Below are 14,662 nucleotides of genomic sequence, written 5' to 3' on the forward strand. Positions count from 1 at the left end.
ATGAACACATTCGGCAGTGGAAATTGGATGGAAATGTGTCAGGTGATTGCCCCGGCTGCTTGTTGTGCTCTCCTGGAGAGCAAGAGAGGAAGGGAGAGTGCCGTGCAGGAGGAAGGTGTGGCGGCAGAAAGCCTCGGATCCGCAAGCCCCTCGGAATCCATTTTCAGGGCTTCGCCGCGGCCCTCGAGAGTATTCTCTGGGCCTTTGTTGTCCGGCTCCTGCAAATGCACTCTGTGCAAGGTGAAATGCATTTGTCCACTGGCTATGTCTCTCCTGTGTGTTTCCTTAAACCACCAGATGAAGAATAGCCCATCTTAAAATAAAGCAGGGACCTCTTTTCTTTGTCTCTGCGGTGCCAAGGAAAGAAAGGGAAAATGCAATATTAATGAGAGTAATGTGTTTGTCATCACTCGTAAAGTATTTCCAGCACCTGAGCACAAAAAACAAAAACATAAAAACACAAAAACAAACAAGATCCAGCTCGCTGAGATAACATTCTTTAAAAAGCATAATGAAGTGCAAGAGCTTGGGAAATTAAAATAAATAAATACAAAGTTTGTGTTGTAAGTTTTTTTTTTTTTTTTATAGATATTTTGATTTTTAATTTTTTTTAATCTGCATATTGGTATGCAGATGTATTAATGTTTAATAAAAATCAGTAAATTCACTATTTCAAAAATTATGCATTTCGCAGAAAAGTTGACATGGTCAATAATTTGCTTGATTAATGACTTAGAATCCGTAATCTAAAATAAATCGAATACATTTTTGACATGATAGGGTTTCTTTGTTAAAATGGTCAAAGGACCCCCATATATGCTAATATACTTAAGAGGGACTCCATGTGAGATTAAAAAAAATAATAAACATGATATAGACATGTTGTTTGCAAAATAATAAAAAAAATACTTGTATAGTGCCATTGTACTAAATCTAAATTAATTATTTACATTCTATATGGAAAATACACCCTTTTTATTAATATGACAGTGTGTCTTGATAATGTAAGTTGTTGGATCTGAGGAAATTAATTAATTCAAATTAATTTGTATAGTACTTTTCACAATAAATATTCTTCCAAATCAGCTTTAAAGAGAATAGTTAGAAGCATTTATTTCTTACAAATGATATATATATATATATAAAATAATAAATTATAATTATATTTGTTTTTATTTCTCATGGTTTAAAAACTATGGCTGTCGATAGAATAAAATAATTGTGATTAATCCAATGTTTTCAGAATGAAACCCTTGAGGGCCACTGTGGGTACCTGGACCCCAGTTTAAAAACCCATGAGTTATTATACATTCAGATATGAATGTCTTCTGTAAGCCAAAGCTCACTTAGCTGTTTAACTTTTCCATTGAGTCTAAGCGGTTATGTCACTGTATTGGCTCTATTACATTTCACCATGGAATGCTGAGGGTTCTGAGAACTTGTGATGAGGAATTAGGATTTTCCACACTGATATCAGCACTGAAAGTGGGAAAAAGAACCCTAAATAGGTGCAGAGCAATAGAGGATGATTCTGTTCTCATTAAACTCTCACCTGCTTTGCCACTTCACTGTCTGAACAAATCACACAAGTTTACTCAATTGGGTTCATTTTGACAAATAATTTATATCCAAGATCAAGCACTATTCACCATCATACAAGTCATCTCTAAAGATGACAAATGACTTGGGTTGAGTTGCACACCTAAAAATGATTTCTATTCCAGAACTACAGTGAAGATAAATGACAGGTTTTAATTAGCATAACTTAAAGGTCATATTTGTTGAGGTGAAATGGTTCACTTTAGATTACAATACTCCGCAATGTAGATATAAGCTAATATTTCAAATTAAACCAGCCAAATGAATTATACTCCTCATTAAACAAGGAATAAAGCCTTAATTCTTAAGTGAAGTTGACACTTTAATTAATGTATTGATCTTATCAGGCTTTCAGTGATCTGAAAATTGTTCCATCTTTTAATTTGTCTAAACGTTCCAGAGTAGCTACCAAGGTAAAAAGGTAATCACTTTCAGCACATTTTATTATTGCTATTGGCAGCATAATTGACAGTGTCATAGTGGTTGGAAATGTGCATTTTCATTAGTCTTCAATAAAAAGACGAATCATTTTAAATGTCTTTATTGGACTACTTTTATGTAGTTAATATACCAGTAAAATAATATTAGTGTTGTAGAGTAACACTTCTTAAAGTCGATTCATTGCTCATTTTGTTGGATGATCATTTCGTGACAGCCTGAAGAAAGAAGGTTACGTTAATGGGAATTTAGCGACACTTAGTGGTCATAGACTGCAATCACAAACGGAATTAACTAGTGCAAGAATATTCTACTTAACTATTCTGCATTGACGACCAACATGAACATAAACTTACCATAATAAAATATTGTTGAATAAATAATAAAAAAAAAATCAATAATTAATTTTAACATTATGATGTACCACACTCAATAAGATTTAAATAATATGTATTTGTTTCACTATTTGTAATGTAATAAAGATGTTAATAAAACTTTATATATATATATAATTTTTTGCCAAAATTTTTACACTGAAATGTTCTCGGTCGATTCAGTTCACACTTCTACTTTCTTTATTATATCTTTTTTTTATTATTGAAAACAATTCAAATGGTAGCTTACAAACAAGAGTACATATTACAATGTAAAAACATTGTTATAAAACAAACAAATGGAGTATAGTATATGGGGGAAAAACACATGAAAGTTATGCTAAAAAAAATGACATTAGACAAAAATGTTGTACATAGTAAACTATTGCATAGTTCATATTGCTTTCAGATTTGTACTTTTAGATATCGTTTCCTAGTATGTTTTCATTTCAATTGTTAAAATTGTCAATAATAATAATAATTATAATAATTATGATTGTTCAAAGACTTGTATTTTTTCAGTCCATTTAAATGTATGTGCATGATAACGAGCCATAATAATAATAATTGAATCACATTTAAATATTTTATTTTTTTATTTTTATCAACGGGTTCGAGACAGTCAGAAGAGGAAACAGTTTAATTATTTTAGTGACATCTAGTGACATAAATTGTAAGTACACCTAAATGCACACTAACTAGTACTAAAGTGCTTAAAATAATAATAATAATAATGATAATAAAAAAAACGAATAAAATAAATAGATAAATACATAAATAAATACATACGTTAATTAAATAAATTAAATAAATTACTATATGTATACATTTAAGTGTTTATTAATAATAATAATAATAAAAAACGAATAAAATAAATAGATAAATACATAAATACATATGTTAATTAAATAAATAAAATAAATTACTATATGAATACATTTAAGTGAATACATACGTAATTATATTATGATATTTTTGTTATAAAACTTTTTTTATATATTCCTCTAATATACAAGAATTATTCATTTAAGATTTTCATAATATCCCCTTTCACTAAACTTTTAGTATATTTAAATAATGTTTATTTTTATCATTCAGAATTAGTACTTTCAAATACCTTCCACAGGCTTCGTTTAGTGAGAATGATCATTACTGATCGGATATAAATGCGTACTGGATTATTGCAATTTTTCGAACTATTACTGATATTTTATTGTTATTCGTAAAATATATTTTTCTGCAGTCCATGTGTTAAATAATCAATTGAATACATGCAGTGACAATGACAACCAACAGGTGGAGATATGATTTTCCTGATGCGCCTCAGAAGTGACCAGAAGAAGAAAACACATTCATATGCATTCTGAAGCCGTGTGTCACGTGACAATGTGGATGTGATTATGTTCATAGACCCTGTCAGAGGCCGAAACAACCAGCTTTTACTCACCGGAAACCTCTTACGTTTACTTTACACGCAGTGGATTAATTGCCGGGACTCGTGGATTGGAAACATCATGTCTTGGCTGAAATCTGTGTCGTCTAGCGAGGATGTCTTCGACGAGGATGTAGATGACATTAGTCTGCAAAACAAAGAATGGAAATACAACATGGAAAAACGCGCCAAGGTATGTGAACAGTCATTTTATCAACATGGTTGTATTGAAATATGTATAGTTTTGTTTGCGTTTCAGTCGTATTTTCAATCTAAATGATTGTCCAATGGCATTGTATGGCTCTTTAAAAGCCACCGGTGAAATACAAAAAGAGTTAACAGTCAGGGGTTAAATGCACAATGTGTAAAGCAAGTGAAAGCAGCGCAGTCTAGAAACGACTGCCATGTGGTTTTCTGTCAGGATGGTTTCAGAGATGGAAGTGATGCAGGGAAACAAGACTCACTGCAGTTTGGTTTCAACACGGGATACAGAGAAGGAGCCCAAAAAATGAGAGTCATCGGTCAACTTAAAGGAATCATGAGGTAAGCAGCTGCATTAGCCTTAATTATCATCATTTTACTCTTTTTATTTCTATAGTTGTCTAGATTAGGCTATATATGGGGATACTTTGAGGGTGAGCAGCTTATATTTATTATGGTCTTTTCATACATCAAGAATACAATTATGCTGTACAATTCATGGACGGAGCACAGGAACATAGGTCTTTTACATAATTACTACTTATGTTAATAAACTGATGTACAATGGACCAAAACATATTTGGACACTTTATTGGTTGCTAAACCAATAGGTTGATTTAGTGGAATATATCCATAGTTATATGCATGATTTGAGGAACTGCAACTTTGGTTACTCTCTTAGGACACACTATATCAACTAAAAACTAATTAAGAAACCAGATGGTTAAAAGCAATTGCAAAAATTGTTGTATAAAAGAGAAGTTAGTTCTGAGAAACGTTTTGCATATTTGTTAGCAGATGCCACTTGGTTTAGTATCTTGTGATCTAATTGATACAATTTTTTAAGAAAACGAGAGACGAGTTGAAAATAATTTTTGCGGTAATCAATATCATCCCACATATGCTGTCGGTTGAGCTTAACTTGTATTGAACCCGGAATATTCCTTTAAGTGTCCAAATATTTAATGGGGACACCAATGTCAAACCTCTTCTTTCCTGTCTTTACTGTACATCCCTCCTGTTGTATCTAACCATAACCAAGTTCATTGTTTAATCTTTTTGTAGTGTTGTGCGGTGCTGGTGTCAAGATCAGCTGCCTGAAAGCCCAGCTTTAGCATCTGTTACTGATATGCTCCAGAGAGTGGAGATACATGAGGACAAACTGGTGGAGGCCATGAGAAAAGCCCAGGAAAGGCCTCCACACAGTGTGACAGAGATGGTAGATGACATGGATGACCTGAATGTCAAGCAAAGTGACCAGGGTGGAGAGTCTGGCTGCTGCAATAAGGATGGGGACTGTTCTGGGACACATGGCGCAAATGAGCACTGCAGTAACATCAAAGACACAAGTGAAGACTCATCAAGGAGTTATTTCTCTACAGGAGATAGTTTTGAACAGCTGCTGAAGAGTTGCTTGGACTTAGTTACAGAATTAGGGCTGCCCGAAGAGCTAAAACTTTGTATTCAGCAGCTACAGATACATGAAATGGATTAGGGCCTGTTTGTGGTCATCATTGCCTCAGAATATGGGCATCTGATTAGCATTAAGCTAATAGTCCATACAAGCTAATTTTTGGAAAGAAAAAATACTTTTTAATAGTTGAGCTTTATAGATTGCATACTGGGGTGCGATTTGTTTTTATTTCAGTGCTGCAGTTCTGTTGAGTTGCTGGAATGATAATGTAACATTTTGCAATCTTTTGCTCCACCATTTAATATGAATCCAAATGCATTGTGAAGAAGATATGAATTGATGTTTAAAAAATACTCAAAACACTTAATTTCTCTAAATAAAGGTTCATTTTTCAGAATTTGTTTTTTTAAGTCATTGATTTGCCATATACTGTGCTTTTGTGATTGTACAATAACTTGTTGTCATGTGTATTAATACCATTGTACATAAAGAGTTGCTGCAAATAAAGCTATTTATCCAAAAACTTATCTTAAGTAATTATTAGCTAATTTGTTAAATGCTACTTATCTAAAGTTAAGAATTCATAAAGTTATAAAAGTTACCTAAGCTTGGAGTATAGTTCAGATATTGTGTAACTAAATACATACTAATCCTTAAACAGTTGTAGAGTACAATGTGCCTAAATTCACACCTTAAGGAACATTTGCTTCTTTTTTCTGGTCACAAAATGTATCAAGATTTATATTATATTTAATATTTATTTTGATTGAATATCAAGACATAAATAACAGAAGGTTGTTTTGATTCAAATAAATTTATAAAAAAGGTGGCGAGGAAAATTTGGTAATATTGTGTAATATAGGGACTACTGTTACAGGGCAAAATTTGTCAACTTATGCAAACACTTTTGAGACCGCAATATGCTTTTTCGAGTAACAAATTAAGATGGTAATTTCAATCACATTTGGCATTGCAATTAATCTCAATTGTGATTGGATCAGTCAATGTGAGCCCACATTGAACAGTTTTTAATAATGAATATAATCGCACCACTTACGAAAAGTAATATGTTTTATGGGGGCCTTTAGCCCCTGAAGTAGGGGGCCTTTTTACCCTAAATACTATCCTTTCTCATAATGGACAGTTATTAAAACTCTTAAGTTAATCACCTTGAACAAATCTTAAAATTAAAAATAATTTTGTCTTTAAATGAATGTGATCATTTCAGGGATTCTCATTAGCTACATAAATTTGCAACATTTTAAAAATTATTAAATATTAGATTACCTCTAAATCATAAATAAGACATGATTGCAGGCAATTACTTTAGGAATATTTTGAAGTATAAAGTGACCAACAGGTGTTAAGGAAAGTACTGTGGTGGTTTTTGTTGGTGTTTAGTGTTTTGGGAGAAACACTTTAGCCCCGTTGTACCCTACTTTTAATGTCAAGTCAAAGACAGAAGAAGTTCGCCCAATGAGCAAGCCAAAAGTGACTGTGGAAAGGAAAAAACAATATGTTTAAGTTGTGGAGGGAAGAAGAAAACATTGGAAGAACCAGCCTCAGCTGGGGGAGAGCCAATCCTCTTCTGGCTAATTACGTAATGTGCTTTCATTTTTGTTATGACTTGAGCTCAGCATATTTCACCAAATTATGAATAAACACTTGTTTAGGCAAAAAATTTAAATTCTCTCATCATTTACTCAACCTCATGCCATCCTAGGTGTTTTTTTTCTTCCGCTGAACACAAATGAAGAATATATATTTAGAAATTATTTCAGCTCTGTAGGTCCATACAATGGAAGTGAATGGTGACTAGACCATTGAAGGTCCAGAAAGCACATAAAGGCAGCATTAAAATAAATATAATATTCCAGTGGTTAAATCCATATCTTCTGAACCGATACGATAAGTGTGTGGATGAGAAACATCAACATTTAAGTCCTTTTTTAACATAAATCCCCACTTTCACTTTCACATTATTCTTCTTTTGTTTTTGGTGATTTGCATTGTTTGTGCATATCTCCACCTACAGGGCAGGAAGGAGAATTTATAGTAAAAAAGGACTTGGAGTTGTATGGATTACTTTAATGCTGCCTTTATGTGCTTTTTGGACCTTCAAATTCTGGACCTAGAGAGCTCAAATATTCTTCTAAAAATCTTTGTTTGTGTTTAGCTGAAAAAAGACAAGATGACGTGAGGGTGAGTAAATGAGAGAATTTTCATTTTTGGGTTCCTTTAAAGGTATGATCAGTCTTTTTTTTTTTAAAATGTCATCTTGGACTTACACTGACATCGAGGGGCGTGAATGCAGCATCATTTATACACAATAGTTTTTAGTTACCGAAGCCATTGTAGAAATTCACTGCTCACAGTTAGTCTTTAATCTCTGAGGGAAAGTATTCAATATCAAGGCAGTTACTGAGATTCAAGTGAGTATTATTCGGCTGGTCATGTGATCCTAACATGGAATCCCCCATATGTTGACCCTCTCCATGTAGAATAAAACAGATTTTTTTTAAGGTTACTGATATGACTGGAGACTTCATATCATGCGAGTGCTTATGATTTTATGCATGTTTCAAAATGACAATTAATTTCTTTAGCAATGAAGTTGAGGAAAAAATAACTTGAGTGCCCTTTAAAAATGAAATCTGTTAAAGCAATCCTCTCCAGTCTTAGACAGGCTGCGTTTATGCAACTCCAAAGTAGTGTTGTACTGTGTGAGAACCTTGTCCTTTGAATTAGATTCCACTGCATTCCTTTATATGCCATAAACATATTCAAGTGTTTAAGTTTAAGAACAAGGGAAAGCATAAAGCGCAAATGTTCTCTGTCTTGACTGTTTCTTTTTTGGTTCATTGCAGAGTTAAAATGATATTATCCGTCCAAAAAACTGTGAATTTACAGTTGTTACTGTGAAACTGTGAAAAAAGTGTTTACTAGGGGAGATAGGCGGAAAGTGAAACTATAGTCATGAATACACGCGAAACTTCCTGAAGTCGAAAATGGTGGTCTGTCTTGACAAGCAAATGGGAAATTCTCAATTTTTAGGTAGGGAAGATGACATTTAAACATTTTAACATGAATGTATTGATAGCCGACAGAGTATCGGTTTATCTGACAGATTCATGTGGTTGCTGTCGTTCTTAGTCTCTTATTAAATACAGCCGAGCGTGGAGTGTCCGTTAAATACATGAGGCTTTGAAGAACTGACATTTTACTCTGTGGGTTGAGTAAGAGAATAATACTCTGAATTCACTTTAAAAGTAAGAGTTCAACAGTCTCTGCAGTAAACAATGTCGTCATTCAGTGCTGTGAACACTTGTGCCATGCGCTGTTAAACCCCCTCAGTAACCATGTGTGTAAGTACAGATACGCCTAAACTGATGAAAGTATTAATCATGTAAAATTAAAATGAAACTGAAATGGCATGAACGTGTCCTTGAAACTGATAGTCATGCATAATTTCAACTTGAATCTCTGGTTTAACTGGTCTTTGAAACGTTGAAAATGGATGTAGGCTACTAGGTTTTAAAAAGTAACCTTATCCACCTAAAAATCTATTTTATATATGCATTTTTATATTGTCATTCAGGCATGGGTGGCTGGAGCAGGGCAGGTTGTCATGCAGTAGCACGATATGCACAAAAATCATAAATGAACGTAACTACTATAACGAACGTGTCTTATTTCTTTTATTTTTTTTTACCTAATAACACGATCTCTTTCATCCTCTCTTAGTTGGGCTGTTTTAATTTATGATTAATCAAATAAAAGAAATGACATTGAAATAAGTCCCTTATAATACTTTACCATGGTAGTTTTACTGTAAAATCTCAATAATGAATATGACAAGTCGTTTAAACAGACCGGACACGTTCGTGTCTCAAACGCGTTTAAAGGTTTACGCTAGTTTTAACTTGACAAGGCGTCTAAAAAACGCGGTGCTCCTGCACGAGACCAGACGCTAACAGCGAGACACCAAATACAAAGACGTCATTTTAGCTCCTGTTTGAGTTTAAAAACAGCGTGGTGTAATAACGCATTTGGTGTGAACGGCACCTGGGATCTATTTAGAACGTTGTTGTCATGTTGTTTTTGTTTATTAATAAAGGGTAGGAAAAAAACAGCTTAAGCTGGTAACTGTGTTTTGGAACATGGTTGCAGGTTTAAGCTGGTCAAACCTGGTCATGAGTTGGTCCAAGCTGGGAGACCAGCTACTAGCTGGTCATTCAAGCTTAAGCTGGTTTTTGGAAGATGGTAGCTGATCGACCAGCTCATGATATGCTCCAGTTTAAAGCTTCGGCCAGTTTATGACCAGCTTGGACCAGTTTATGACCAGCTCATGACCACCTTGGACTAGCTAATGATCAGCTTATGACCAGCTAATGATCAGCTATGACCAGCTAATGATCAGCTTTGACCAGCTAATGATCAGCTTTGACCAGCTTAGACCAGCTAATGACCAACTTCGACCAGCTTATGACCAGCTCATGACTAGCTTGGACCAGATTATGACCAGCTCGTGACCAGCTTAAACCAGCTACTTTGTTCCAAAATACAGCTACCATATTAAGCTGTTTTTTCCACTAGTATATTTTTTTCATCAGAGTTTGCTAAACCAAGACAACACAGTTAACTGTAATAATAACTGTAGTAACAAAAGTATTTCACTGGAAACAGTGGTTACCATAGTACTTTTTAAAGGGGATCCAACCTCATTTCCCCCTAAAAATGTTGACCTCTGATTCTTGAGTTATTTTTGCAGAACTATATTTTTTCATGAAGAAATGGTACATGTAATATTCATGAGGTGTTTTGCCTTTGTTTTTTAATCAACAGGTGTGAACAGATGACCTGTGATTCAGTGCAGTTTATGGTCAGCTCCTGCAGCTGGACTACTCTTACAAATAATCGTTATTTACAGACACTGCTTAAATGTATTGGTACGGGACACATATATGGTAAGCTCTCTGGAAGTGGAAACCGTTTTCTCTAGGTAACTGGACATACTTAATTCTGAACTTAAACTTAAAAGCACTTAAACCCAGAAAAGTGGATTTCTGAGGAGGTATCACCCTATCCTGTGGCAACATGGGGAACTGTTTGAACTGTTGTGGACAAAAAAGCCCATGTGACCACACTGAGGATGAGACTAAAGGGTTATTACACAACTCAGAATCAAAGACATCAACCAATGCTGGAACAGAGGCAGGCACCAGTCAAAGCTCAGAAGAGGAGGAAAGGTAATGTAAAGCATTGCGTTTTTGACCTACTTATTTGCAGTGTTTGGTTCATTTTAACTGTAACAATCCTCCATTCTTGAGGGCTGTTTTTTTCTACACTCCCTGATGTTCAGTTATGTTAGTCAAGGTTTGTTGGAGATTTAGTTTAGTTATACACAACCATACAGTACATCAAACTAGAAAAATCCTGTTTTCCATTATATGTTCCTTTTAACAGCTGCCTTAAGCATAAATGCATTTCAAATGTCTCAATAGGCATAAAGAAGAAACAAAACCAGCATTGGATGTTGTTGTAACCAAGCAGCCAAATCAAGAAGCTCAAACTCTTAAAGCACAGAGTTTTTACCAGACAACAAAATCGATGTTACACACAGAAGTCTCTCATGCTGCTGAAGTTAAACACAAAGTCCCACCTGAAACAATAGAGGCACGAGCAGAGGCTGGGAGCTCAGCTATAGAAACGACAGAAACAAAGACTGAAGTCTTAAAAGAAATCCAAAACATTACACCCGAAGCCTCAGAGGTTCCTCAAGACTCAACTGAAGCACCTGCGAAGGCTGTTGCCTCACCATTGAAAGAGGAGCTTGATGATCAGCATGAGTTGCTTGAAAAAGAAGACATCGTAGCTGTGCTGATAGATGATACAGGTGTAACTGTAACAAGTCCTGACTCCACAGTTGCACCTGTTGAGGAGGTAGCTGTTGAGGACACACCTGTTAAGGAGGCACCTGTTGTTCAGGCAGATGCTGAGAGAAACTTCTTTGAGCCAGAAACACATGTGGAGTTCTCAGATAAGAAGGATTTGATCCAAACTGAGGAACTGAAAGACACCATGGATTTGAAATTTGAAGAGGCTGGCCCAGCTCTTAATGACAAAGATATTTCAGCACTAGAGAATAGCAGCACAGAACCCGACTTGTGCATTTTAAGTCAGGCAAATGAGTTGGATGTTACTGAGAATAGTGTAACTGACATGACCACAGAAGGAGAGCCCGCTAAGGAGGCAACAGCTGAAGTGGAAGAGAAACTTTTAGGTGATACCCGTTCTGAAATGTCAGAATTGAAGCAAGAAAACTTAGAATTCTCGGAATCTCAGGAACATTCACAGGAAGTTTCCTCCCCAGTGGTGGATATCACTAATGGATTCTCTTCTGGCATTGAGTGTGGTGTAGTGGAGGACTCTAGCCTTCTGAAAAGTGAGAATGAATTAATTGCTGATGTCACCGTTGTGGAAGGGGTGTCTCAAAAAGTTGATACAGACCAGAAACTGAAAGAGGAACCCATAGATGTTGAGATTGAGGAAAAACTGTCATCTAAAACCTCTGCAACCTCTACATATATTGACAGGTAATTTAAAAAAATGCAAATATGGTTAAGGAAATGTTGACATTAATGACTTGGCTTGCTGGAATACGTGATTCTGATTGGCCAATCATGCATTGATTGCCAGATAATGTACTAATGCTGGCCATTATCACAAAATAAACTCATTCAGGGTGATACAAAACCACTCTGTCTCATGCAGGTTCCTGATAACTCTTTTAGGCTTTATTCTTATTAGCTTTGGGAACCGAGAAACGTTTCTTGTTCAGAAACAATTACATATTTGTAATTACAAATATCATCCCGAAACCATTTGATTTTCATGACTTTTCGTACACTGCTTTTTTTTTTAAAATCAGTATTTTTGGTTCGTTTTACCAGTTAAAATATCAAAATATTCTTAAAACCTAATGGCATAAGATATTTGTCATATATATATCTAACAAAATTTTTGTGAGGTTTATGCTTAAACATGAAAAACTTTTTGCCAATGTGGTAAGAACTTATTTCAGAGGGAAAACAAGTTTATTCTAACCCCATTGGCAGATTTATTTCTTGTTTTAAGCATAAAGGTTACAACATTTTATCAGGTTTATTTTGCCTTACTTAAAACATGTTATCTGCATATGTCTTCAGCAATCATTGTTTAAAATGTCCAGATGCCAATCTGTGTGAATTCTCATGAGACTTGCTTTGGTTGCTAAATATTATTAACTAAAAATTCTGCAGGCTCTTGGGGCCAAATATTTGCATTTTAAGAAGATATTTTCCCGCAGATCTGATATTGGTTGTCATCATCTTCATGGTATATGTGCAGGTGTAGAGTTTAACTTACACTTTTTTTTCTTTTACTAGCATTGTCAAGAAGGACTTACATAAAGTAATAGATTCTGTGACAGACAAGAATGAAAAGGTTACAGACCAGGAACTAGAGGCTACAGAACCCAGTCAAAACGGCCTTGACTCCACATGTGAGTCTGTGCCCTCAAGTCCTATTGAGAAAACCAGACACATGGAGCCAAGGAGGTTAGTGCTTGCTGCTATTCATGATACTTACCACTAGGTAGAGCAAAACACTCAGTTTAAAAGCTCAAGTTTATGTACTCAGAGAGTACATAAAGTATTCAGTGAGGTGTCACCATCACTTTGCCATGTCAACACACTAACAGTACAATCAAACTTGTAATAATATTTTAATGATAAACTGACAAAAGGGGAAGTTTATTATTCGCAGCAAGCCAAACAAATGGAAATAGAGTATAAAGACAAGGTTTAGTGTAACAACATTGTGTCAACATTAGTTACAATGGTCAGATTATTGTCTGCTTTTATGAATGAATGAGTCACCATATACGTAAACATTGTAAATTGGATGTATTTATGCCGTTGTCTGCTTACTGTGAATAATGCTATTTATACTGTAATGTAACATTTTTACTGTTACATCTTGTGAGGCCTATAGTTTGTTTGGATGTATGTATAATTCCGAAAGACATTCCTTTCACTTGAACAGATTGCATTTGTAATTAAAGGAGATTATTTTTACCTTTGGCACACATATATACACTGAATATTACTTCTTTTTAGATATCGGCCTTAAGGTATCTGCTCACATTCTTTAATCTTGTTTTATTTTACATTTACTTTTGTAACCCAGTTTTAAAAATTTGGGACACGTCGTAATACAGTTTAAAACCCTGATTTGTGATGTGCTTTTCAATTCTTAAAATGCATACAATTTATATTTAAGCAATATCACATGAGCAAGAGTGCAATATGGCCCTACATCAGCACTGCTGTGATTCGGCCGTAGGTATTACAGCAGTGCTGATGTAGGGCCATATTGCACAATTGCGAGTGTGATATATTGCTTATATACAACAGTTAAATGAACAAGTACATTTGAAAAAAATTAGGAAAAACTGAGTATGGTCATAAAAACACATTTGTGCGTGGAACTACTTTATTACGCGACCGATCAGAATCTGCCGTTGCTGGTTCAAAACGATTGATTCATCCAAGCCTCTGTTAGTAATTAAAAATGTTCACTTCAGAAATAGTATCACGGCTTGTGCTGTTTCTAACAAGTCATTGGATAAACAAGGATAGACGGATGGATGTGTGTGTTTGTCTGTGTGTGTGTGTGTGTGTGGAGAGAGAGAGAGAGAGATGGAGCGTGTGCGATCACCTGTTGCCACACCCAATCAGAGATGCTTACAGCTTTCTGAAGGTCAGTTTTCTCAGTGGAATATAGTCGTCCAAGTGAGGTGTTCCTCTCTATTTCGGGGTAGCCGGTGCACAAATGTCATTCACTATAGAAACAGCGATGTCCTCCTACATTTTAAACAGTATGTATCCAATGTGGAAACTCACTGAGTGCAGTTCTATGTAAAGAATGACTTACGGATTCACTTTACGTCACCAACTGGCTCATATTACACACAAAAATTCTATTTTGCCACCACCTGCTGGCTAACATATGTAATTTCAAAAATAAAGACAGTAACTCCTAACAGATAGTTTAGAACAGCACGGACACAAGCGGAGTGATACACACACAGTGAAGCGTCTGAGTGCTGATGCTGTCACACCATCAGTACTCATGGAACATTGCGCAATAAAGTAGTTCCAT

The 14,662-nt window shown here is 35.0% G+C and overlaps 2 protein-coding genes across 3 annotated transcripts in view; both read left to right on the top strand.

The window, feature by feature from the left end:
* Window positions 1–5,539, top strand: otulina (OTU deubiquitinase with linear linkage specificity a). Its single transcript, XM_052113541.1, has 4 exons — window positions 1–115; window positions 3,822–4,036; window positions 4,265–4,386; window positions 5,110–5,539. The coding sequence occupies exons 1-4, from the start codon at window positions 1–3 to the stop codon at window positions 5,537–5,539; spliced, it is 882 nt and encodes a 293-aa protein (XP_051969501.1).
* The window catches only part of LOC127634347 (FK506-binding protein 5), a 24,483-nt gene continuing 13,719 nt past the window's right edge, over window positions 3,899–14,662 (top strand). Inside the window, exons 1-4 of one of the 2 annotated variants that reach the window (XM_052113863.1) lie at window positions 3,899–4,036; window positions 10,304–10,707; window positions 10,963–12,054; window positions 12,886–13,056. In XM_052113863.1, coding sequence (XP_051969823.1) covers window positions 10,556–10,707; window positions 10,963–12,054; window positions 12,886–13,056 — 1,415 coding nt within the window. In that variant the 5' untranslated portion in view covers window positions 3,899–4,036; window positions 10,304–10,555. Of the gene's footprint in view, window positions 4,037–8,443; window positions 8,513–10,303; window positions 10,708–10,962; window positions 12,055–12,885; window positions 13,057–14,662 lie in introns of those variants that run through there. The other variant, XM_052113864.1, reaches the window with a different exon arrangement.

Source organism: Xyrauchen texanus, chromosome 41, assembly GCF_025860055.1.
Source record: "Xyrauchen texanus isolate HMW12.3.18 chromosome 41, RBS_HiC_50CHRs, whole genome shotgun sequence".
Classification (NCBI taxonomy): domain Eukaryota; kingdom Metazoa; phylum Chordata; class Actinopteri; order Cypriniformes; family Catostomidae; genus Xyrauchen; species Xyrauchen texanus.